At 37.8% G+C, this 23,985-nt stretch overlaps 2 protein-coding genes across 2 annotated transcripts; both read right to left on the reverse strand.

Annotated features, from left to right (window-relative positions):
• Positions 1–1,420: 1,420 nt before the first annotated feature.
• Positions 1,421–4,870, reverse strand: LOC131355674 (butyrophilin subfamily 1 member A1-like). Its single transcript, XM_058394094.1, has 5 exons — positions 4,600–4,870; positions 2,804–3,154; positions 2,399–2,668; positions 2,088–2,207; positions 1,421–2,004 (listed from the first exon to the last, which is right to left on the reverse strand). The coding sequence occupies exons 1-5, from the start codon at positions 4,655–4,657 to the stop codon at positions 1,937–1,939; spliced, it is 867 nt and encodes a 288-aa protein (XP_058250077.1). The 5' UTR covers positions 4,658–4,870; the 3' UTR covers positions 1,421–1,936.
• Positions 4,871–12,297: 7,427 nt separating this feature from the next.
• On the reverse strand, positions 12,298–23,670 carry LOC131355705 (butyrophilin subfamily 1 member A1-like). The gene is made up of 8 exons (XM_058394133.1): positions 22,896–23,670; positions 17,355–17,705; positions 16,007–16,276; positions 15,722–15,841; positions 14,550–14,576; positions 14,120–14,143; positions 13,664–13,693; positions 12,298–13,398 (listed from the first exon to the last, which is right to left on the reverse strand). Exons 1-8 carry the CDS (start codon positions 22,951–22,953, stop codon positions 12,863–12,865), a joined length of 1,416 nt encoding a protein of 471 aa, XP_058250116.1. The 5' UTR covers positions 22,954–23,670; the 3' UTR covers positions 12,298–12,862.
• Between the last annotated feature and the right edge of the window lie 315 nt (positions 23,671–23,985).

Genomic DNA, 23,985 nt, shown 5'->3' on the forward strand with positions numbered 1-23,985 from the left:
AAAAGAAACTCTGCTTTCCCAGAACACAGAGAAAATTAAATCTCTCTGGTGTATCAGGGAGATCCTGTCATGTGTCTCCATGTGTCACTTGTTTTCCATCAGCAGACACAGTGAGTTGAGGATGAGCTGTATCAGGATCCAGAGTCACATCCACTGAGAGAAACAATTTTCACACAACAAAACCAATTATTACTTCAGAGAAACACTGTGTATGAGAGTGGCAGAGTAATTACTATTTTAATTACTATTTTTTTAGTATGTTTACATCATATAAATAATCATGATGCATGTTGTCTGTGAGGTTGACAGTGCTGCTCAAAACAAGTTATTTCACGCCTACTACACCTTTTAGTTTGGACTATTTAACTGAATTGTGTGTGTGTGAGAGAGAGAGAGAGAGAGAGAGCACACAAGGTCAAGCTTGTTTAAACAAGCAAACACTTGCATAATACACAACAGAGGCTTTCATTTAACTGTACTGAAGAAAAACATTCAAATTGTTCTTACCTGCAAACAACTTCTTTGTTAGAAGCTCTAAAGAACAAAACAATAAAATAGTTACTATTTAATATTTCTTAATTTTTCTAATACTTTGAATTGTCTAACATGTATTCAGAATCTGATTTCACTCATAAAGCCCTCTTCCTGTTCATAACATTTTGGCAGATGCCCTTATCCAGAGTGACTGAGCAATTGTAGGGTTAAAGGCCTTGCTCAAGGGCCCAGCGATAGCAGCATAGTGGACTTGGGATTCAAGCTCACAGCCTTCCGATCAGGAACCTAGGACCTTAACCACTAACTTACAACTTCCCTCAAATGTTATATCTTTGGAACATGATGTTACAAGTCAGTTATGAGTCACATAAATAACAAGTCATTTAATATACAGGAAATGATGTGTTTGTATCTCTTCTCTTCTTACAGAACCCTCTATGGAGTGAAATCAGAGTAAACAGAACCTGAACCTGTAATGCTCAAAAAATGTATGAAAAAATGATTCGACTGATAAGTAGAAAAATCTTAGGATATTTTAATAATTTGGTTTTGAATGAAATTTAATCTGAAATTCAAATATTGAAAATTTAGGTTAAGAAATTCAGGTTATAAAAATGACTTTGATTTTACTCAATAAACCTATTTCCTGTTTACTTCCTGTTTATTGTATTTGCTAGCATTCATTAAAATAAACATGAGAAGGAGCTGAAATTCTGCCCTCTGTCCTGATCTGCATCTTTTTATTAAATTGTGTCTCTAAGTCCAAGAAGCTCAAACAATCTAATAACCTTACAGCTTCCTTTGTGATTACATTTGATCAGTGATATTGTCTGTTAAATTTATTTCAGTTATTTAATCAGTATGATTTATAAAAGAAAAAATAGTTTACCTGCATTTTGCTTGTATTTTTGAAGTTCTGAGGAAAAAAACAGATACATTTGTTTACTAAACAAAATAAATGAAATAAATAAAATAATTTGACAGTAAGTAATATAATGTACTATGACTAATATAAGTAATATATGAACACTAACAGTAAATGGATAGTCATTTAAATCACAGTTTCTTAGATAGTAAATGAGTATGCAGGGAATAAGCAGGGTTATGTTAATGTTAATAGTCAATAGTAAACAAAACAAATGACTAATTTAGTAATAAATACTGAATAATCAACCAGCATTCATTGGTAGTTAGTAACACTGTATATTTTGTTGATTCTTGCTGTCAGAGTTAGAGGATTAGCCGTAAAGCATGCTGACAGACAAAACAACATGCTTTCTATTCACAGTTCCTCCAGCCCATGCTGCTGCTGAACAAGGGCTCTAGTACATTAGTACATTAGTTCTTGGAAAAACGGAAAACCCTGTCCTGCACATAGTACTATTTTTCTGTTTCAACACACCTAATCCAGATAACCAGCTCATTTATAGACCTTCCTGAATTAAAGTGAGAGCATTAAAGCAGTAAAAACATTATGTCCTGGATTTCTCCAGGAACACAGTTGGGAATCTGTGTGGACAAAAGATAAAAAAGGTAAACTGCAGTATAATTAAAGTTAAACATGTTACTGAGGAAAATGATTTAGATATTACCTTTCTTGTAACCAAAAGCAGTTAGTATCAGTCCAAAAACACATGTTACTAGCAATCCAGCAACAAGACATGCTGAAACTGCAATGTAGACAGGCCACTTACAAACACCAAAGACTTCACCTAAAATCAAAGTGTAAGAATAATTTAATAACTACTAAACAAACTCTTACAAAAAGAACAGGAGCCAAATCACTAACAGATAAAAATAAAAAATAAAGCATAAATACTGATATTCCACCCAATACATATTGGGTGGAATATTGAGTAGATTGTTACAGTCTAACTCTGTGTTTCAAATTGTAGATACTTACTATTAATGGTAATATCTGCCTCCATCATGTGATGTTTTTGTTGAAGTCTGCAGTAAAACCTGTTGGAGTCATAAACAGTGATGCGTCTTTTCACACTGAAGCCCTCAGTGTCTCTGTGTATCTGTGTATCTTCAGCAGGCAGAGTGGCTCCTTCTCTGTCCAGCCACAGAACCTCAGGTTCAGGTTTCCAGCCTCTGGACTCACACACTAGATTAATCCCTCCTGAGTTATCATAATTCTCCATCCTGATCACTGGGCGGCTTCCTAGAACTGTGGGCAATAAAAAGTAAATAAAAAGTATTCTTTTAAATATACTGAAATCAAATAACTGTTAACCCCAATAGTTTATTATTTTCTGCTCATTGGCAGTGTGAAGATTGTCCATGACATGGTCAAAAATCTTACCCTCAACAATAACATGAACAGTGATGTCATCATACCAGGATTGGTCCATAATGAGACACTTATATTCTCCTTCATCAGAGACTTGGAGAGCTGAGAGTGTGAGTGAAGCGTTGCCTTTGTGTAGCTCCTCTTTAAACAGTGATGTTCTTCCTCTGTAGGACTGAGCCTGATCTTCATTTTTATCTTCATGATCCCTATAGAGATGCACTGATGAAGCTACTTCATCTAGTCTCAACCACTCCACAGTCATGTCCACAGCACTGGTGTTGGGTTTGATGAAACATGGCAGAACCAGATCTTCACCAGCTGCTGCAACAAGAGGAGCTTCTGGACCAACCACGTGTAGTGGCTCTGTTTTCAGAAAATAAACAAATACTTAATATGTCTATCTGTCAGGGACAATTCCCTGCCAGACCTGCAGAGGGGGTGCTGGCAGGTATATTGCTATACCTTGTTGAATGTTGGTCATGTGGTTTATCTCAAGTGCATTTAAGAGAAAGTTAAGCGCACTAATGTCCATCGCTTTGTCAGAGAGCGAGAGAGGAAAAAATGAAACGTGTTAGAATAGGAGAAAGGATAAAATGGTGTAAGCTGCCTATTTTAATAGTTCCCATTATTATCATCAACAACAAGGTTGTTCACACTGGACATCATGTCACACACCTTCTGTTGGGTATCTGAATGTTCTGAAGCAACATGAAACTGCAATGAAATCGACACATCCAGTGTGCACCTCCTCTATAGGCAATCCAAAACTATCCACTATAGGCAACTATACTTCCAGTATTTTTACTTAGTTTCCACCTTCTTTCCACATTATTTATAGATGTGCAGAGAAGAGCTGATTTTATGTTTTACTTGCAACAATAGATATTTACTTGCCTGCAAAAAATGATGTGTATACTCTTTGATGTGATATTTTAATCAGTTACATTGTGCATTCATTTGGACTGTCATTATGCCATGTATAATTTATTTTAATGAAACAATCATTTAATCATAAATGCTTGTGGACCAAAGAAGAATAGATTTGACCGATATATGGATAGATTAATAGATGGATAGGTAAAAAGACAGAAAGCTAGATAAGTGCAGAGAAATTGAAAATCATGAAAATGCAGGTATAACAAAACATTTTTCAGTGGATTTTTTTTTTTAATTTTCCAAAATATAGAAAATAATAAAATGTTCAAACCAAAGTACGGTACGAAGAATTCAGTAGCGCGGCTTTTAGAAACTAAACGGTAATAGCTCAGTGCAGGCGCTGCAGCAAGTACACAATGCAGTACACTTACATAAAGAAAGTAAAATCTGTCAAGTAATAATTCCAATATATATTAACTTACTAAACACTTTTTAGAAAACTGTATTAAACAAACCAAATAAAACTACATTTACTAAAAACATATAAAATTTCATTTCCCCTCCCATCAGTTCACAGTGACCTACTCTATACTCATAATAGAAATGAATTCATTTTACTGCAGACTTTTAGAGTAGTTGCTCTTTAATTAGGCCAGAAGGCACTTTTTAAGTCATTATAATTGGAAAATGTAAAATTGAGTGGGTGACCCACTCATATCAGTTTACTGTAATCTGCCTAGTAATTTTAATGTAAAACGCTCGTTTCGGCGCTATTACCGCCAAGAGTCTAAAAGTCGCGCCCCTTAAAACCTACATGCGGCTGGATAGAACAATGCTTTCATTTCAGAAAAAGGTTTAACCACAGTAAACAATTTGCAACCTTAGCATTCAGTATAACACACACACACACACACACACAGTCGGTGTGTTACCTGATTGAGATTCCATAAAGTTGTATAGGACAGTCAGGAGAGTCACACACAAAAACATCCCTGAAAGAGTTTATCTTTATCGCTCCAGTCTGTTTCACAAGATAAATAGCACTATACGAATTACACTAGGTGCACAATTCATCTGATCTCAAAACACTTAATAATTAGTTGTCTCAATAAATCGCTAAAATACGCTAAAAGAGACCCTTTGTCTCACAGCTCTGCATTATATTGTCGTTTCCGTGCACACCCCTTTGTGCCATGCGCCTGTTTTCCGCTCTGGAGTGGGGGACTCTGAGGAAACTTATTTACATAGAGTATAACCGTTATAACGAGAAGAAGTGAGAATTAACCTAAACCATACACTCGGTTATTAAAGGGATACTCCACCCTGAATGATTTATATAGTACTCTATGTAATTAACTCTAAACTAATTTTTGTAATGACATTGCAGGTTGACTGTATTAATTTATAGTGTTTAATGTACATGTTGATGATTTAAACTTTGGTTTAACCAGATTCTAGAGTGATGCAGCAGAGCTTTAGTCCTTCAGTCTGTCCAGCTCTCTGAACTCCTCATCTGTTTATGAGACTTAAACAGAGCTCTCCTTAATCCTGTTTTACACCAGACTGCTGTAATGCTGTGATCAATGCACTTCCAGATTCATTAAACTGCCCTTTACACCAGACACTGACAGAGTATTTCATAACAAACAGCACATGTGTAATGTTTCCATCTGCAGACTCCTGTAACAGTGAAATCTCTGGCATCAGTTCAAAGTGCCACAGTGCATAGACGTAAAAATCAAAGTTTATGTAATAATATATAGTGGTAGTGCATGTTTAGTTCTGTTTCAGTTAAATGTTATTTGTATAGAAATTTTAATAACAGGCATTCACAGGAATAAATCATTTTAGTAAAAAAAATAATAATAATGAATAAATAACAAGACACAGTGTAAATGAGTGTTAATGGACAGTGAAGCCTGGGATATGGAGAGAGAGAGAGAGGCAGGGAGAGAGAGAGAGAGAGAGAGAAAGAACGATAGTTTCTATCTTAAATATTTACCAGAGAATTTAATGGAATTGATTTAAATGGAGGAACACTACTACTAAGGAAGAGGAGGATTACACTGCATCAGTGACCAGCTACATCATCAAGTGCATTATTGATGTTACCGTCTCCAAGACCATGCACCACATGCCCCAACCAGAACCCATGGATGACCGCAAAAGTGCGTGTGCTGCTGAAGGCTAGAGCCATCAGAGCAGGGGACAAGACAGCCTTAAAAACAGCAAAGGCCAAACTGTCCCAAGCCATCAAAGAAGCAAAGCATGCACATGCCCTGAGAATCCATGGCTGCTTTCAGGACAGGCAATCACAAACTACAAGACAACATCACCTGCCTGTGAGCAGGTGTCACACACTGTGAGGAGGCGTCAGCACATCTGACGCCTCCCTCCCAGATGTGCTGAACAACTTCTACACTTGGTTCAAGGTACAGAACAACATAGCGGTGAGGAAGACCATCCCTCCTCCTAACAACCTGGTGCTCTGCCTGTCCATGGCTGACATGAAGAGAACTCTATGCAGAGTTAACCCATGGAAGTCTGCTGGACCAGACAACATTCCTGGCAGAGTGCCCAGGGAATGTGCAGAGCAGCTAGCAGATGTCTTTACTGATATCTTCAACATCTCCCTGAGTAGCCCCATTGTTCCTATGTGCCTCAAGACAACGACCACCCTCCCATGCCGAAAAAGTCTACAGTTTCCTGCCTCAATGACTATCACTATCCTGTCACACTCACACAAATCATGACAAAGTGCTTCGAGAGGCTCGTCATGAGGCACATCAAGACCCAGCTACCACCCTTACTGGACTCCTTGCAGTTTGTGTATCATCCTTACCGCTCCACGGACGATGCCATCACCACAACCCTCCATCTGGCCCTCACCCACCTGGGCCATAAGGATTCATATGTATGAATGCTGTTCATAGACACCAGTTCAGCCTTCTCAATCAGGTTCTGATGGATCTCATCAGCAAGAACAACAAGTGAGCATACAGAGAAGAGGTGCAACAGCCTGGTGTAAAGCCAACAACCTGTCTCTGAACATCAACAAAACTTAAACAAAACTCTCCTTTATCTTTGTCAAGAGCACCAAATTCCATGGTGTTCATCTGGTGCAGAACTTCACCTAGTCATTCAACACCAGCTTCATCACCAAGAAAGCCCAGCAGAGTCTCTATACAGAGGGACCATAGAGAGCAGATGCATTACAGCCTGGTTTGGGAATTGTATCATCTCTGATCACAGGACCCTGCAGTGGATAGTGAGGACAGCTGAGATCATTGGAGTCTCTCTCCCCTCTATTACGGACATTTACTCCACATGCTGCATCTGCAAAGCCAACAGCATTATGGACAAGCCCACACACCCCTCACCCACACTCTTCACCCTCCTGCCATCTGCCATCCGGAACCTCACACCCACACTGTGTAACAGTTTCTTTCGTCAAGCCATCAGGCTCCTCAAATGCAGAACTTAACCTGTATCAACTGTGCACATTCTATTTTGTGGCACTTTTTTTGGTGCTATGTGTCCTGTACTGTCCTCTGTTGTTTTTCATTTTCTGTTTGCACTGTTTGCACACGTTGCATTTTTATGTAGCCAAGACAAACTTTCTGTCCTTAGCTCTGTGTTGTTGTTTTTGTTTTGTAGCTATATGTTGTTGTGTTGTCTATGTAGCACCAGGGTCCTGGAGAAACGTTGTTTCATTTCACTATGTACTGCATCAGCTATATGTGGTTGAAATGACAATAAAGCTTCTTGACTTGATTTGCTTGTAGTAAGTCAGATAGTAAAGGGAGGTGAGTAAGATCAGTATGCTGTAAATAGGTTTAGAGGAAAGTGAGCAAGTTTGTTATGTTTTAAGCTGTTCATACTTTTACAATCTGCTACTATTGATTGCAATTTAATTGATTGTTGCAATTTAATATTTATTATTTGGGTCATTTAATGTACAGTGTCATTCATTTACTGAAACCAGTGTTGTAGTTGCGTTTCAGGTCATATGCGTGCACTCGACACTCTAGACATGTTACCCTTTCAGTACCTATTCAACAGGATAACACATGTGCCCAGGGCATGCACAGATTTGTATCAGATATCCACATTTCTATTCCTATAAGCAGCTTTAGAGAAAGACTGTGATATTGTATGTTTTGTACATTTTCGTCATTATTTATCTCCATTGACCACTTTTTTCAGTCCAGTCCAGTAACCTACAACAGTTTTGTCTTGTTTTTCTATACATTTTTATATCTTCTTATTTTATGTTTACAGAACCACACTTCTATGTACAACCAATAAAGGAACTGATTTGGATCTCATTGTGAGAAGACCTGTTCACTAACCAAAAGCCTTGCTAAGCCACCAAAGTGTAATTAAAAGGGGGAGACAAAAAGTAACAGACTTGAGGGCTTCCTGGGACATTAAGCAGAAAACAAACCTAAGAATGAATGTGTGAGATCTGAACATTTAAAAATCTCAGTTCACCAAAACACTCTATACCCATGAACACCCAAGATTTCCCCCTTTACCTACAAAAAACTGGAAAAAGTTTGACTAAACACGTGTTTTCAGCCTAGACTTAAATAATAAGACTGTGTATGAATCCAAACCTTAGGCTGTTCCAGCTATATTTATTAAACCAGAGTGTAGTAAAGTTCAAAAATGAAATTAAAATGTATTTTTATTTTGGATTTTATGTATGTATTAAGCAGCTATCAAAATAGACCAAAAAGTGAAATCACGAGTGCACCTCCGTCAACAGCATTTACAGCTCCTACGACGAGTGTACACACTCAAACATGTAATATAACCTTCATGCTGTTTTTATTTCTTCTGGACTCAGCATCAGTTCTGAGATATACAGATTTGAGAGTATAAAGATTTTTTTTTACAAGATTACACAACAGTGCTACCTGTTGCACAAACACAAACTAAATAAACGACTGTATTTAGTTATTCTGTGTTACATGCTACTGTATTCATGTCTGTAGGTTATTAGTATATTTTTCTTTGAATTAGCCACAAAATATAAGTCTACCAAGTCAGTTTGGCTATTTATTTACAGACCATCAGGGCCACATTCTGAATTCCTCTGTGAATTTGTTTATTTCATCTCAAATCTTTTTAGACAAAACATTAATTACTAACATTCATTTTGACCCTCTGAGAACAGCGATTGTGTCCATTGTTGATTCACTAGGGGTTAATCCCCACATAATGTACATAACAGGGCTCAGTCATAATGGTGGTCACATTCTTCTAACACAAATATCAGTGATTATATAATGACAGCTCTTTAATCTGTTTTTTATTATTATTCTCAGATCATGTGGAACATCTGAATGAACTGGTACTATAGCAACAATAACATATTAAAGCGTGAGCATTAATATAAGCCTACCACTTTACAGTTAATATTATATAAACACATTAATAAATAATAATATTCAGCTCTGTACTGTTGTAAAAAATTAACACATCATGATTTGAGAATTATAATCTAGTGTTGTGGTATAATTATTTTAATCATCAATCAATCAATAATCAATTGAATAAAATATATAATCTTTAAGCAATAAGCAATTGAATGAAATATATAATCTTTATTGCACAATACCAGAAAATGTATACATTTTCAAATTACATTTTATATTATTCCTGTAACGTCTCGTCAGACATAGGGGTGTTAGAATCCATGCGCAGATTATTAAAGGACCGAAGGCAAAATCTTAGTCGAGGTCACGAAGAAATAGGGTCAAAAACCAGAAAGCAATACTGTGAATCAAAACCAAAACACAAATCCGAAAATCGTAGTCAAAAGCAAACGGGCAGGGTCATGCACAAAGTAACTAGACAAAGGGTAATAAAGGCTTGGCAAGCAACGCTAGAGGAAACAATGCTTCGCAACGTGGCTGGGATAGCGTGCTGCATATATACGCCTCTGGACCGGAAGTAGGCAGAAACGGTTAATATTCGGGCGATGGCTCCCTCTGGTGTTCAGGCCCAGACTGCCTTGTGACAGAACCCCCCCCGTCTAGGAACACCTCCAGGTGTTCGATGTCGAGGGCGCCCCCTCGGGCGAGGAGTGGGTCTGTGGGGAAAGTTGTGGTGAAACTCCTCTATGAGTGCAGGGTCCAGGATGTCGTGCGCATTGACCCAGCAGCGTTCCTCCGGGCCATACCCTTCCCAGTCAACCAAGTATTGGAGGCGGCTGCCCTGGCGACGCGAGTTAAGAATAGTGTGAACCCGATAGGCGAGGGAGCCGTCAATGTCCAGGGGAGGGGGTGGCTCATGGGCAATGGGGCCCGCAGTTTGTGGTTCGTGATAGGGCTTGAGCAGAGACACATGAAACGTGGGTGAGAGGCGATAAGAGGTGGGCAGCTCTAGGCGATACGAGACAGGATTAACCTGGCGAACAATTTTGAAGGGACCGATGAATCTGGGGCTGAGCTTACGGCAGGGCAGTTTGAGTTTCAGGTTGCATGTGGACAGCCAAACCTTTTGACCCACCTGGTAGGTGGGGTGGGGCTGACGTCGGCGATTGGCCTGAATAACCTGCCGACGTATTGCCCGTTGAAGGCGGACGTGGGCTCGTTCCCAGGTCTCTTGGCTTCGCTTGGACCACTCGTCAACCACGGGGACGTCGGAGGGCTCTTCGGACCACGGGATACAATGGTGGCTGATAGCCAAATACACATTGGAATGGCGTCAGCCCCGTAGAGGAATGGGTTAAGGAGTTCTGGGCATATTCGGCCCACGGGAGGAATTCACTCCATGTGTGCTGTTCCTTGCTGCAGTATACCCTCAGGAACCTTTCCAGCTCTTGATTCAGATGTTCGGCTTGACCATTAGATTGGGGATGGTATCCTGAGCTCAGACTGACTTTAATCCTTAACTGTTTGCAAAACTCCTGCCAGACTCTGGAGGTAAAATGCGTGCCTCGGTCCGACACTATGTCCTCAGGGAGCCCAAAATTCCGGAACACGTTGTGAAAGATGGCTAAGGCGGTTTCCATAGACATAGGTAAGCCTTTCATGGGGATCAATTTGCAAGCCTTGGAGAACCGGTCAATGATGACCATGATCGTCATGAAGCCTTGCGAGTCGGGGAGGTCAGTGAGAAAGTCGATGGAGATGTGAAACCAGGGACGGTGTCGCGGCATGCCATTTCAGCTTGTAATTCCGGGTTGAGTCCCTCGCGGAAAACTGCCATGAGAGCTGTCGCATTCCATCCCGACTGAACTGCTAAGGTGCGGAATTTTATTGCATAATCCACGGCTGTGTCCACCCCCAGGCGCAATTCCAGCAGCTGTACGGAAACATCCTTGCCTCCAGCTGGGTATTCGAACACCTCCTTGATCAAATTAGCGAAGTAATCCGCAGACGATTTGACTTGAGGGTCGGAGTCCCAAACCGCTGCTGCCCAATCTAGTGCTCTGCCGGTTAGCAGGGATAATATGAACACGCACCTGGTTCTCTCGTTGCTGTATGCTTCAGGTTGGTGAGCAAAGTAGTTATCGCATTGACGAAGGAAACCCCGGCAGCAATCGGCGGATCCGTCGAACTTCTCCGGTAGAGCAAAACGAGGAAGTTCGCTGTGTACGTTGTGCGCTGGTGCCGCAGCTGCCGCTTGATCCGGTGGCTGTTGCTGGAGCTGTTGGTTTGCGGCTTTCAGTGCATCTACCTCCGCCTGATAAGCTTGGATGAGGACTCGCTGTCGCCATAATGCCGCTTGTATATCTGCTGGACTCATTTCCGGCGAAGCATTCTGTAACGTCTCATCAGACATAGGGGTGTTAGAATCCATGCGCAGATTATTAAAGGACCGAAGGCAAAATCTTAGTTGAGGTCACGAAGAAATAGGGTCAAAAACCAGAAAGCAATACTGTGAATCAAAACCAAAACACAAATCCGAAAATCGTAGTCAAAAGCAAACGGGCAGGGTCATGCACAAAGTAACTAGACAAAGGGTAATAAAGGCTTGGCAAGTAACGCTAGAGGAAACAATGCTTCGCAACGTGGCTGGGATAGCGTGCTGCTTATATACGCCTCTGGACCGGAAGTAGGCAGAAACGGTTAATATTCGGGCGATGGCTCCCTCTGGTGTTCAGACTGCGTTGTGACAATTCCAATATAGTGATTTAACATTTTTCCTTAATTTCTTCAGTTCCTTTCTTGCTTGCTTGCTTTTAAGATGTATTTCTGAATGTTGTTTCTACCAAACAGTGTCTAGAATGTGTCTAGGCAATCTTTGTGCCAGTCAGTGGCAGTAGAGCAGTACTGATCCCCAATACTGATCCCTAAAATAGGACTTTAGGGAAGTGAGTAATTTCATTCCTTCATTCATCTTCATCAAGTGATTTGTCCTGGTCTGTGTTATGGTGGATCCAGAGACATTAAATTACTCAGTTTGCTGAAGTCCTTGATATTCTTGCTCATATTCATATTTACAAATTATACAACAAAAAGAAAGACATGGAACTTTTAATTAGACTAATACTACTACTACTGCTAATAATAATAATAATAATAATAATTATTATTATTATTATTATTATTATTATTATTATTATTATTATTATTATTATTAATATTATTATTATTATTATAAACCCTGTATTTTCTTCAAACAAGACATCCAGAAATAGAACAAATCTGTAAATGCCACATTAGTCACAGTTACTAACTACTGCCATGTTAGTGAATGCTCCATATCTTCAGATGAGATTAAAACTGCAGGTCTGTGGAGAGATGCAGGTCTAATTCACATACATCCACACAACCAATTACAAAACAAACCTTACCGATCATTTACCAAATATTAACAACATTTACTAAGAACTGACATCATGTTCTGGAGAAAATAAACAGCATTAAATAGCATCCTAACCTGAAAACGCACCTCATTAACAGATATACACCTGGCAAGGTGTCAGATTCTCAACTACAATAAGTGGTGATTTTTAGTGGTGGAGAAAATGTTAGTTAACACTCTAAATTCAACTCAAGTGAGAGCTAGAAAGTAGTACAGATGGCAGCTTTAATGACAGGAATCATACTAACTTACACATAAGCTCTAAATAATCCAGTAACATTCATGCATCTTTATAAAATTCCTAAATGTCTAGAGATGAATAAATCCATTATTTACAAAAGTTCAAAATGTTAAAAAATATAAATCAGATATTTATTCAGTAACAGCAGAGATGATCAGTGGTGCTGAATTACCATTTTCACTATACCAAGGATTGAAGTATGGATAAAGTTTCTCAGTGAAAGACTGAGCAGTGAAAGAGTAGATATGAGAGCTGGACTTCACATCATAAAAGGAGACCAGACCCTCCTCATAATCCACAAACACCCCCACCACCTCCACCTTCTCTCTCAGTGTGAGGGGAACATCAGTATCAGCATAAGCCTTATATTCATTCTCATTCCTCAGCCCCACAGTCCAGAATCCAGTCTGAGGACTCCGTGGAATCCACTCCTTCCTGTTAATGTTCTCTCTCACAACTCCTAATGTCCATGCAGTTTTCCCTCTGACCTGCACCTCATAATAAAATCTCCCTAAGGAGAAACTCTGCTGTCCCAGAACACAGAGATACATAAATCTTTCTGGTGTATCAGGGAGATCCTGCTGTCTCTCTGCTCGTGTCACTTGTTTTCCATCATCAGACACAGTGAGTTCAGGATGAACTGTATCAGGATCCAGAGTCACATCCACTGAGAGAAACACAGAGAAACATTTTATACCATAGCACCAATTATTCATTCAGAGAAACTGTGTATGAGTGCATGAGAGAGACTGAGTAATTATTGTTATGTTATAAATAATCATGATGAATAACAGCATCCTGATGTTGTTTGTGAGGTTGACGTTGCTTTAAAGAGAGCGCACACAAACAAGATCAACATTCACACAAAAAACACAAACACAGCACAGACTTTCATTTCACTAGACTGAAGAAAATGTTGAAATTGTTCTTACCTGCAAACAACTTCTTCTTTAGAAGGTCTTGTGAACAAAACAATAAAATAGTTAATATTTAATATTTTCTAATTTTGTAACACTTTCAATTGTCTAACATGTATTCAGGATCAGCTACTGCTCACTCTGATTTCAGTCTAAAAGCCTTCTATGATTTATATGACCTGAGCTGAACGGAATTTGTTAGGATTCTTTTAAATTAACTTAGAAGGAGCTGGAATTTCTACCCTCTGATCAGATCTGCAGCTTTTTGTGAACCTTCACAATGTTAAATTGTGTCTCTAAGTCAAAGAGTCTGAAACAGTCTAACATCCTCACAGTTACCTTTATGATTCCTCTGATGTTATATAATTGTTAAATGATTAATTTCACTTCACAAAGTGGAACATGATGTTACAGGTCAGTTATGGTCATATAGAAAATGTCATTTAATGTCCAGGGACTGATGATTTTGATTCTCTACTCTTCTTACCGAACCCTCTATGGAGTGAAATCAGAGTCAACAGAATCTGTACCTCTAATTTGAATGATAAGTAGAAAAATGTTACATTTTCAATCTGAAATTCAAATATTGAAAATTTAGGTTAAGAAATTCAGGTTATAAAAATGACTTTGAATTCACTCAATAAATCTATTTCCTGTTTACTTCCTGTTTACTGAATTTGCTAGCATTCATTAAAATAAACATGAGAAGGAGCTGAAATTCTGCCCTCTGTCCTGATCTGCATCTTCTTATTAAATTGTGTCTCTAAGTCCAAGAAGCTCAAACAATCTAATAACCTTACAGCTTCATTTGTGATTACATTTGATCAGTGATATTGTCTGTTAAATTTATTTCAGTTATTTAATCAGTATGATTTATAAAAGAAAAAAAGTTCATTGTTACCTGCATTTTGCTTGTATTTTTGAAGTTCTGAAGAAAAACACAGATACATTTGTTTACAAAACAAATAAACAAACTAACTAACTAAAATAAATTAACTGACAGTAAGTAATATAATGTACTATGACTGACGTGTTTGTATCTCTACTCTTAACCAAGTAAATAATATATGCACACTAACAGTAAACGGATGTAGTCATTTAAATCACAGTTTCTTAGATAGCACATGAGTATGCAGGGACTAAGCAGGGTTATGTTAATGTTAATAGTCAACAGTAATCAAAACCAATAATTAGTTCATAAGTACATACTGAACAATTAACCAGCACTCATTGGTAGTTAGTAATATTGAATATTTTGTTGATTCTTGCTCTGTCACAGCTAGCTGGAGCTGGGCATGTTGCCATGGTAACAATCAGATTGGCTGACAACAATCTGTTTCACTATTGTCTGCTAGCACCTTACTATAACATTACTAAAACATCAGCCATGCAGTGTGGAGGATTAGCAGCAGTATAGCATGCTGACAGACAAAACAACATGCTCTCTACTCATAGTTCTTCCAGCCCATGCCTGCTGCTGAACAAGGGCTCTAGTACATTAGTACATTAGCTTTCAGAAAAACAGGGTGCTTAGGAGAAGCCTGATGTGTTTTATTTTTATCCTTGTAGCCTTTTCTGATTGTAGATTACTCATAAATACTTTTTTCAGATGTGGTAGTGTGAGCTTGATTATGTTAAATAATTATTCTGCCTCATATAACAACATTCTGATGTACAGGGTGAGGCTCTATACTCTCCCAGTTATTTTTTATTAATGAAGTATCCTTTCACTTTTGTAGAAAGAGCTTGTGGGAATAGAAGTGAATAGATGAAAAGATTGAGGTGAGAGTTTGAGTCCATACTGATTTAAATCACTCTTTACAGACAGCATGGGCAACTCTGGACTACTGAATAAAACACAGGTTCTTTATTCTTGGGGTCTTACTACTTGTAGGACAGGAAAACCCTGAAAAATTACAGTCCTTCCTGAGAGCATTAAAGCAGTAAAAACATTATGTCCTGGATTTCTCCAGGAACACAGTTGGGAATCTGTGTGGACAAAAAATAAAAAAGGTAAAACTGCAGTATAATTAAAGTTAAACATGTTACTGAGGAAAATGATTTAGATATTACCTTTCTTGTAACCAAAAGCAGTTAGTATCAGTCCAAAAACACATGTTACTAGCAATCCAGCAACAAGACATGCTGAAACTGCAATGCAGACAGGCCACTTACAAACACCAAAGACTTCACCTAAAATGAAAAGTTAGAGATATTTTTAAGAAATTGTGTAAGAATTATTTAGTAACTGATAAACGAGCTCTTACAAAAAGTGAACTGAACATAAGGAACATAAATATTGTAGGGAATATTGAGTAGAATGTTACGGTCTATATGTTTTAAATCACAGATACTTACTATTAATGGTAATATCTGCCTCCATCATGTGGTGTTCTTGTTGAAGTCTGCAGTAAAACCTGTTGGAGTCATAAACAGTGATGCGTCTTTTCACACTGAAACCCTCAGTGTCTCTGTGTATCTGTGTATCTTCAGCAGGCAGAGTAGCTCCTTCTCTGTCCAGCCACAGAACCTCAGGTTCAGGGTTCCAGCCTCTGGACTCACACACTAGATTAATCCCTCCTGAGTTATCATAACTCTCCATCCTGATCACTGGGTGGCTTCCCAGAACTGCAGGCATTAAACAAAAAGTATTCTTTCAAATATACTGAAATCAATCAACTGAACCCCAACAGTTTATTATTTCAGATTTTATTATCTGCTCATTGTCGGTGTAAAGATTGTTCATGGACGAAAATAACACTATGAGGTGTAACACCGGATGTTTGTATTTGGAATTTTGATCTATGACACATAACTCTTTTCTGTTGTGCTATATTAGAAATATACTTATGTAATGTAGTGTAATGTGGTGTTAACAACAATTATCCTATCTTTTTAATTGTGAATAATTTGGACATGTGACTCTTAGACAGTACTACACTCATATTTGTTTACATAAATATGCACATCCTGATGAACTGTAACCAGTTTACCTTTTTCGGGGGCTTCATGACATGTACTGATGTATTGATCATTGAATTGATCGCTAAAGATTTTTACAGGAGGCTTGGACATCTTGACATTTTCATAAATTTAAGTTATTCTTTGTGTGCTCAGAGCTCAGAGCAATTAACAATTTTCCTGCCCCGTAAAGACACCTTTACAATATAAGCCTGTATTAAAACATCTGAGAGTAAAATATTATAAAAAAAGATAAAATATACTTTGATTTAATTCCTAAAAACCTAAAAACCCAGACAACCTATTCAATTTTTTTTATTTCCTATGAGTGCTAAAATTTAAGAGAGTTCAAGAAAAATCATATTGAGGTAGAAGTTATATATTTGTAATCAGCCACAAAACATGTAGTTATAGGAACAGCCTAGAACAGGGGTGTACAATATTATTTGGAAATGGCTGGTGTGGGTGCAGGTTATCATTCCTACTGCTGATTAATGTATACATACAACAGAAGTGGAGAATTGTCATGTTCTCTGTGTCCAAAGTGAAATGAATAAATATTAAATTTAATACAATAGAAAGACAATAAAATGAACAGAATAAGGAACTAAAAAAGATCACTATAGAGCAGGAAAAACCCTGCACATGAAAATTAAAATGAATATTGGCTTATAGATAACAAATCATTAATAATGTTAAGTATAACATTCACTGAATAAAGCTTCAGTGCAGAAATGGATCTTACCCTCAACAATAACATGAACAGTGATGTCATCATACCAGGATTGGTCCATAATGAGACACTTATATTCTCCTGCATCAGAGACTTGGAGAGCTGAGAGTTTGAGTGAAGCGTTGCCTTTCTGTAGCTCCTCTTTAAACAGTGATGTTCTTCCTCTGTAGGACTGAGCCTGATCTTCATTTCTGTCTTCATGATCCCTATAGAGATGCACTAATGAAGCCCCTTCTTCTAGTCTCAACCACTCCACTGTCTTGTCCACCGCACTGGTGTTGGGTTTGATGAAACTTGGCAGAACCAGATCTTCACCAGCTACAGCAACAAGAGGAGCTTCTGGGCCAATCACTTGTAAATGCTCTGTGTTTTCAGAAAATAAACAAATACTTAATATCATTTGATTTTTTTGTGTAAACTAACAATAGCTACATGGGTCAAGACAATATAAGAATGAAACTGTAAACAAATTTATATTTATAATTCATTTTTTAGTATTTAAGGTCAGGTTGTCAAAACTGACAAATAGTTACTGTGGGTAAATCCAATCTAACACCAACTTCTATAATAAACATTGTAATTAATAAACTGGTCTCATCTTTTATCATGTTGTTGCTCTACAGCTGCTGATGAAGAATAAGAGGCAAACTGAGTTTCATCAAAGTAAATTTTTAACTTAAAATTCATGTGCAATTTGAAATAGGCATTGTTTTAGTTTTAATAATGTAGGCCGTAATAGCTATTTGTATAGCTTATTTTTTCTTACTAGCACAAATAACACAGAATATTTTGTAAAGCAAGATATAAAACAGAAGATTTAAGCCATAACATCAGCATAAGAGTATTGCTTGGCTACCTCTGTAATTTTTCCGGTGCATTTTGTTTTTGCTTCTGTTGTTGTTTAGCTAAATTGAAGTGGCTGACCTAAAGCTTTAAATAAAATAATCTTAAAAATGAACCTGTCTGTATGGTGAAAGTAAAGTACTTATAAAACAGTAGCTCAGTTGAAAGTTTAGAAGTTAAATAAGCAAATTTAGTTAGTTAGTTAATTAGTTAATTAGTGAGTTAGTTTGTTAGACTGGACTCTAATTAAAATGATGTAGAGGTAGTCAAATTTATAGTTTATATCTATATTAATAATCAAGATTAAATGGCTATTAAATTATCTGGATGATAATTATAATCTTAATGATTGTGGAAGTAAGGAGGGAGTACTTTTTCCTACTTGGATTCTGAATATTGGTTTACATAAAAGAGAGAGAGCGAGAGCGAGAGAGAGAGAGAGAGAGAGAGAGAGAGAGCAAGAGAGAGAGAGAATACTGCATACTGAAAACTGGTGTTTGTTGTTATCACCAGTTGTTATTTGTTTATAGAAGTCGGATCACACATTTGTTATTTAGGCCCTGAAAAATCTAAACTTAAAAGAAATAAAAATTAAGTAGTGTGTGATTTCTCTTTCCTGTAGTAGGTACTATATAGAGAAGTAAGTTCAACTAGCCTTTGTGCCTACTGCATTTCTATATTTGGATATTTATGTCACATTTACAAACCTATGAATTTCACTTCAATAGAAAACAACATATCAAACTACACTATATTGCCAAAAGTATTCGCTCACCCATCCAAATAATCAGAATCAGGTGTTCCAATCACTTCCATGGCCACAGATGTATAAAATCAAGCACCTAGGCATGCAGGCTGTTTTTACAAACATTTGTGAAAGAATGGGTCGCTCTCAGGAGCTCAGTGAATTCCAGCATGGAACTGTGATAGGATGCCACCTGTGCAACAAATCCAGTCGTGAAATTTCCTTGCTCCTAAATATTCCACAGTCAACTGTCAGCTGTATTATAAGAACGTGGAAGTGTTTGGGAACGACAGCAACTCAGCCACGAAGTGGTAGGCCACGTAAACTGACGGAGCGGGGTCAGCGGATGCTGAGGCGCATAGTGCGAAGAGGTCGCCAACTTTCTGCAGAGTCAATCGCTACAGAACTCCAAACTTCATGTGGCCTTCAGATTAGCTCAAGAACAGTGCGCAGAGAGCTTCATGGAATGGGTTTCCATGGCCGAGCAGCTGCATCCAACCCATACGTCACCAAGTGCAATGCAAAGCATTGGATGCAGTGGTGTAAAGCACGCCGCCACTGGACTCTAGAGCAGTGGAGACGCGTTCTCTGGAGTGACGAATCGCGCTTCTCCATCTGGCAATCTGATGGACGAGTCTGGGTTTGGCGGTTGCCAGGAGAACGGTACTTGTCTGACTGCATTGTGCCAAGTGTAAAGTTTGGTGGAGGGGGGATTATGGTGTGGGGTTGTTTTTCAGGAGCTGGGCTTGGCCCCTTAGTTCCAGTGAAAGGAACTCTGAATGCTTCAGCATACCAAGACATTTTGGACAATTCCATGCTCCCAACTTTGTGGGAACAGTTTGGAGCTGGCCCCTTCCTCTTCCAACATGACTGTGCACCAGTGACCAAAGCAAGGTCCATAAAGACATGGATGACAGAGTCTGGTGTGGATGAACTTGACTGGCCTGCACAGAGTCCTGACCTCAACCCGATAGAACACCTTTGGGATGAATTAGAGCGGAGACTGAGAGCCAGGCCTTCTCGTCCAACATCAGTGTGTGACCTCACAAATGCGCTTCTGGAAGAATGGTCAAAAATTCCCATAAACACACTCCTAAACCTTGTGGACAGCCTTCCCAGAAGAGTTGAAGCTGTTATAGCTGCAAAGGGCGGACTGACGTCATATTGAACCCTATGGATTAGGAATGGGATGTCACTTAAGTTCATATGCGAGTCAAGGCAGGTGAGCAAATACTTTTGGCAATATAGTGTATGTGGCACACTTTTCAGGGAAAGTATTAACCAAAATTGACTTTTATGTTTCAAAATCTAAAAATATATATTCAAGTCAAAATTAGGCAAATTAGAATTTCCTCCAACTGTTGACCAACAAAATTTTACATAATCAGAACACCCCCCACCACCACCACCACCTGCACCACAATATTTATAAGTAATTTAGTTTGTTACATTCTCGCCATTCTGAATTGATTGTAGGTTTTTCATAATAAATCAGATAAAAATTACAAAAAGCCCCTCTCCACTGCACAAGTTGGTATTGTCCAACTGCTACTTCACAACACAATGCTTGATTACTGCCATGAGAGCTCAGATAGCATATAAGAGGAAGTGAAGCACTGCCCAGAAGACTAATTTGCATTGCTTGTCAGAGAAGTAACATGTAGGATAAGAGGAAGAATAATATGGTGTAACTTATCTAACCACAATCCACATACATTGTAGCTAGCTAATTAATTGCAAAACAGCTTAGTGTCATTTTATGTTAAATTATCTAAAAAAGCTAAATTACATTTTAATAGTTCAGTTTATAATCAACAACAAGGTTGTTCACACCGGACATTGTGTCACACCATGTTCTGTCGACAAATGGTCCAGTTTTATTTTATATTACTCTTCTGTTGGGTATCTGAATGTTCTGAGGCGACATAAAGTGTTAAGTTCTGGTGTGCAGTTCTCTTCAACTCGTGTAAGAAAACAAGCAAAACGTTACACGTCTCATTATCCACTTCTTTGGAAAATTTATTTAGAAACTTGAACAATCATCAGCTCTGTACATACACTTCCAGTCTTTTTACTTAGTTTGCTCCTTCTTTGCACACCATTTACAGTTGTGCAGAGAAGAGCTGCACTACAGTGACATGTTAAAATCTCACAATAAATGATGTGTATAAGTTTTAATCAGTTACATTGTGCATTAATTTGGACTGTTATTGTGTATAATTTTAATGAAACAATCATTTTAATCATAAATGCCTGTGAGCCAAAGAAGGATAGATTTGACAGACAGATGAAGGGATGGATTGGTAGATAGATAGAAAACTAGACAATCACCAGCAACCTGCAAGTATAACAAAACATTTTTTCAATGTATTTATTTCTTTAATTAAAATAAATATCTTTAAGCATAATGATAAACACTTCAATCCCCCAATGTTCAAACCAAATCTGCCTCCAAGCTGACTGCTATTACATCAACGAGCATTTTCAGTATCTCTGGTTTCTCTGCAGCCTCAGAAGCACTCTGTTTACACAGCTGATGGAGGACTTTAGTCTGAAACATTACACCTGTGCTTTCACTATTCTTTAACATGTAAAGTTAGTCTGATTGTGTTGTGCATCCAGACACACTGTAGTACAAAATAGTGCACTTCCATCAACACTACAACCACCTACATTTCTAACCTCTCTTCCCTAACCTCCTAAGACCTGAGCTTGCATTTTAGATTTCTTCTACCTATTTGGGGTTACGAGGAACCAATAAATATAATAACCAGATATTATCTTTGAACATGTAGCCAATGTTTTTGTGTACAACAGGTTCCAGTTACAAAGAATTAAGTACTATGGTGCACACAACCAAAAATGTGATGTCCTCGTATGGACGCCAGGTTGTAGGAGGCTAAGGCAGTTCAACTAAATTCCATTAACATTAAATCTACAGCCTTTTCCCCAACAAAATGTATTCGGGTCTGGGCAAAAAACATTCGGAGTTTCCACACACCAAGTTTCATTTAAACCGAGTCTCACTCCACCGTTTTCAACAGGTTTTACACTCCATCAGACTTACAGAACCTCTCAGGCACTGAACACAACTGCTGTTAACCAGCCGCTCTTCCCTAAAGCACGTTTTAATCGAACTGCTCGAAGTTTTCCCCGACGCAGCTTTTAGACACTTAACGGTAACAGCGCAGAAAACGACCTTAAGAGCGCTCAAACACAAAGCAGCTTTTAATATTTTAAATAAATAATAAAACAAACACAACACAATCCACAGTGTTTATAACAACACATACTAAAAGTTTTTATATTTACACTTTCAGATAAAAAATATTCTTTTTCAAAATCTATTAAGTATTAAATTAAATATATATTAACTAAACATTTTAATGTATTATTATTATTATTATTATTATTATTATTATAAAAAATCAAGCCATCATTTCAATTTTAAAGAAACGCTACAAAGCATCAATCCAAATAAAAATATTTTACTAAAAAAACAGAAAGAAAGTTTTAAAAAGTGTAAATGGTTTAATTCACAAAGGAAGCCTATGACACCAAAATATTAATCATTTAATTCATCTTATTGCTGAAAAAACGAACATTTCAAATCTCAATACCACTGAAATCAGTTCACAGTGACCTCTGTGCTCACAATAGAAATTAATTCATTTTACTGTAGGATTTTTGAGTAGTTGCTCTTCGAAATCACCGTACTTTTTAAATCTTTATAATTTATAAACACCCACTTATATCAATTCATGGTAATCTGCCTATTAATTTTATTATAGGACACTAGTTTCGCCGCTATTACCGCTAAGAGTGTAAAAGCCGCACACCTTAAAATCTAGATGCGGCTAGATTAACTGTAGTTTCAGAAAAAAGCTGCTTTAACCACAGTAAAAAATTACAGTCTTATAATTTAAAATAACACACACACACACACACACACAGTAGTGTGTTACCTGACTGGGATTCCATAATGTTGTATAGGGAAATAAGGAGAGTCACACACAATAACATCCCTGAAAGAGTTTATCTTTATCGCTCCAGTCTGTTTCACAAGATAAATATCAATATCTGAATTATACTAGGTGCAGAATTTTTCTCATCCTAAAAACTCTAAATTCTTAATAATCGCTTGTTGTTTTCTAAAAGACACCGTTTGACAGGTCTGTCCAGTTTCCTTGTGCCACGCATTTGCAAGCCACACATTTCCCCTGTTTACAGTGTGGACATTCAAGCAACTTATTTACCTACATGTAGCACGTCACTCGGTTATTAGAGGTATAATACACACTGAAGTTTTTACATACTACTACTAAATTCATTTTGTAATGCCATTGCAAGTTGACTGTAAAATTGTAACATTCTCAAGACATTTTCAAGCCAATCTGTATAGTTAAAGGCTAAGCAGGTGAATTTCTCTTGATTTCTCTTGAACTTCTCCCTGATAGTCACAACTGAAACACTACTGTGGGAAAAGCTGTGAGGTTTGTCAGTGTGATGTTGTGTGCACTGTGTGTTTGTGAATTTACGTCCTTCAGAGTGACCTTCATTGTCTTCCTCTCAGACACCCTGCATCTACATGAGAGCATGAAAGTAATATATTAGTGTATGGTATTACTGGCTTGTGTAGCAGCAGTGTCTATGTAGAAGGTGTCCCTTCTAAACATGGACTCTTCCAGTCACAATATCTTTCAGCGAGAGATGGACTATTCCTAAACTTTCCACCGGAGTGTACAGAGTACAGGTAAAGAGAAAGTGTACATTCAAATTCAGATTCAAATTCAGATGGTAAAGGGAAGTGAGCAGGATTAGTATGCTGTAAATAGTTTTAGAGGAAAGTGAGCAAGTTTGTCATGTTTAATGCTGTTCATACTATTACACTCCGCTGTTATTGCATTGTTGCAATTAAGTATTTTTTATTTTTTCGGGTCATTTAATATACTGTGTCAGTGATTTACTGTAAACACTGATGAACACTTGCATTTGCCCTTTCATAAAGGTCGTTAGACTTTGTAATGTGAGAGGCTACCTCCCTTATCGATGGTC

This window comes from Hemibagrus wyckioides, linkage group LG07, assembly GCF_019097595.1.
Source record: "Hemibagrus wyckioides isolate EC202008001 linkage group LG07, SWU_Hwy_1.0, whole genome shotgun sequence".
Classification (NCBI taxonomy): Eukaryota; Metazoa; Chordata; class Actinopteri; order Siluriformes; family Bagridae; genus Hemibagrus; species Hemibagrus wyckioides.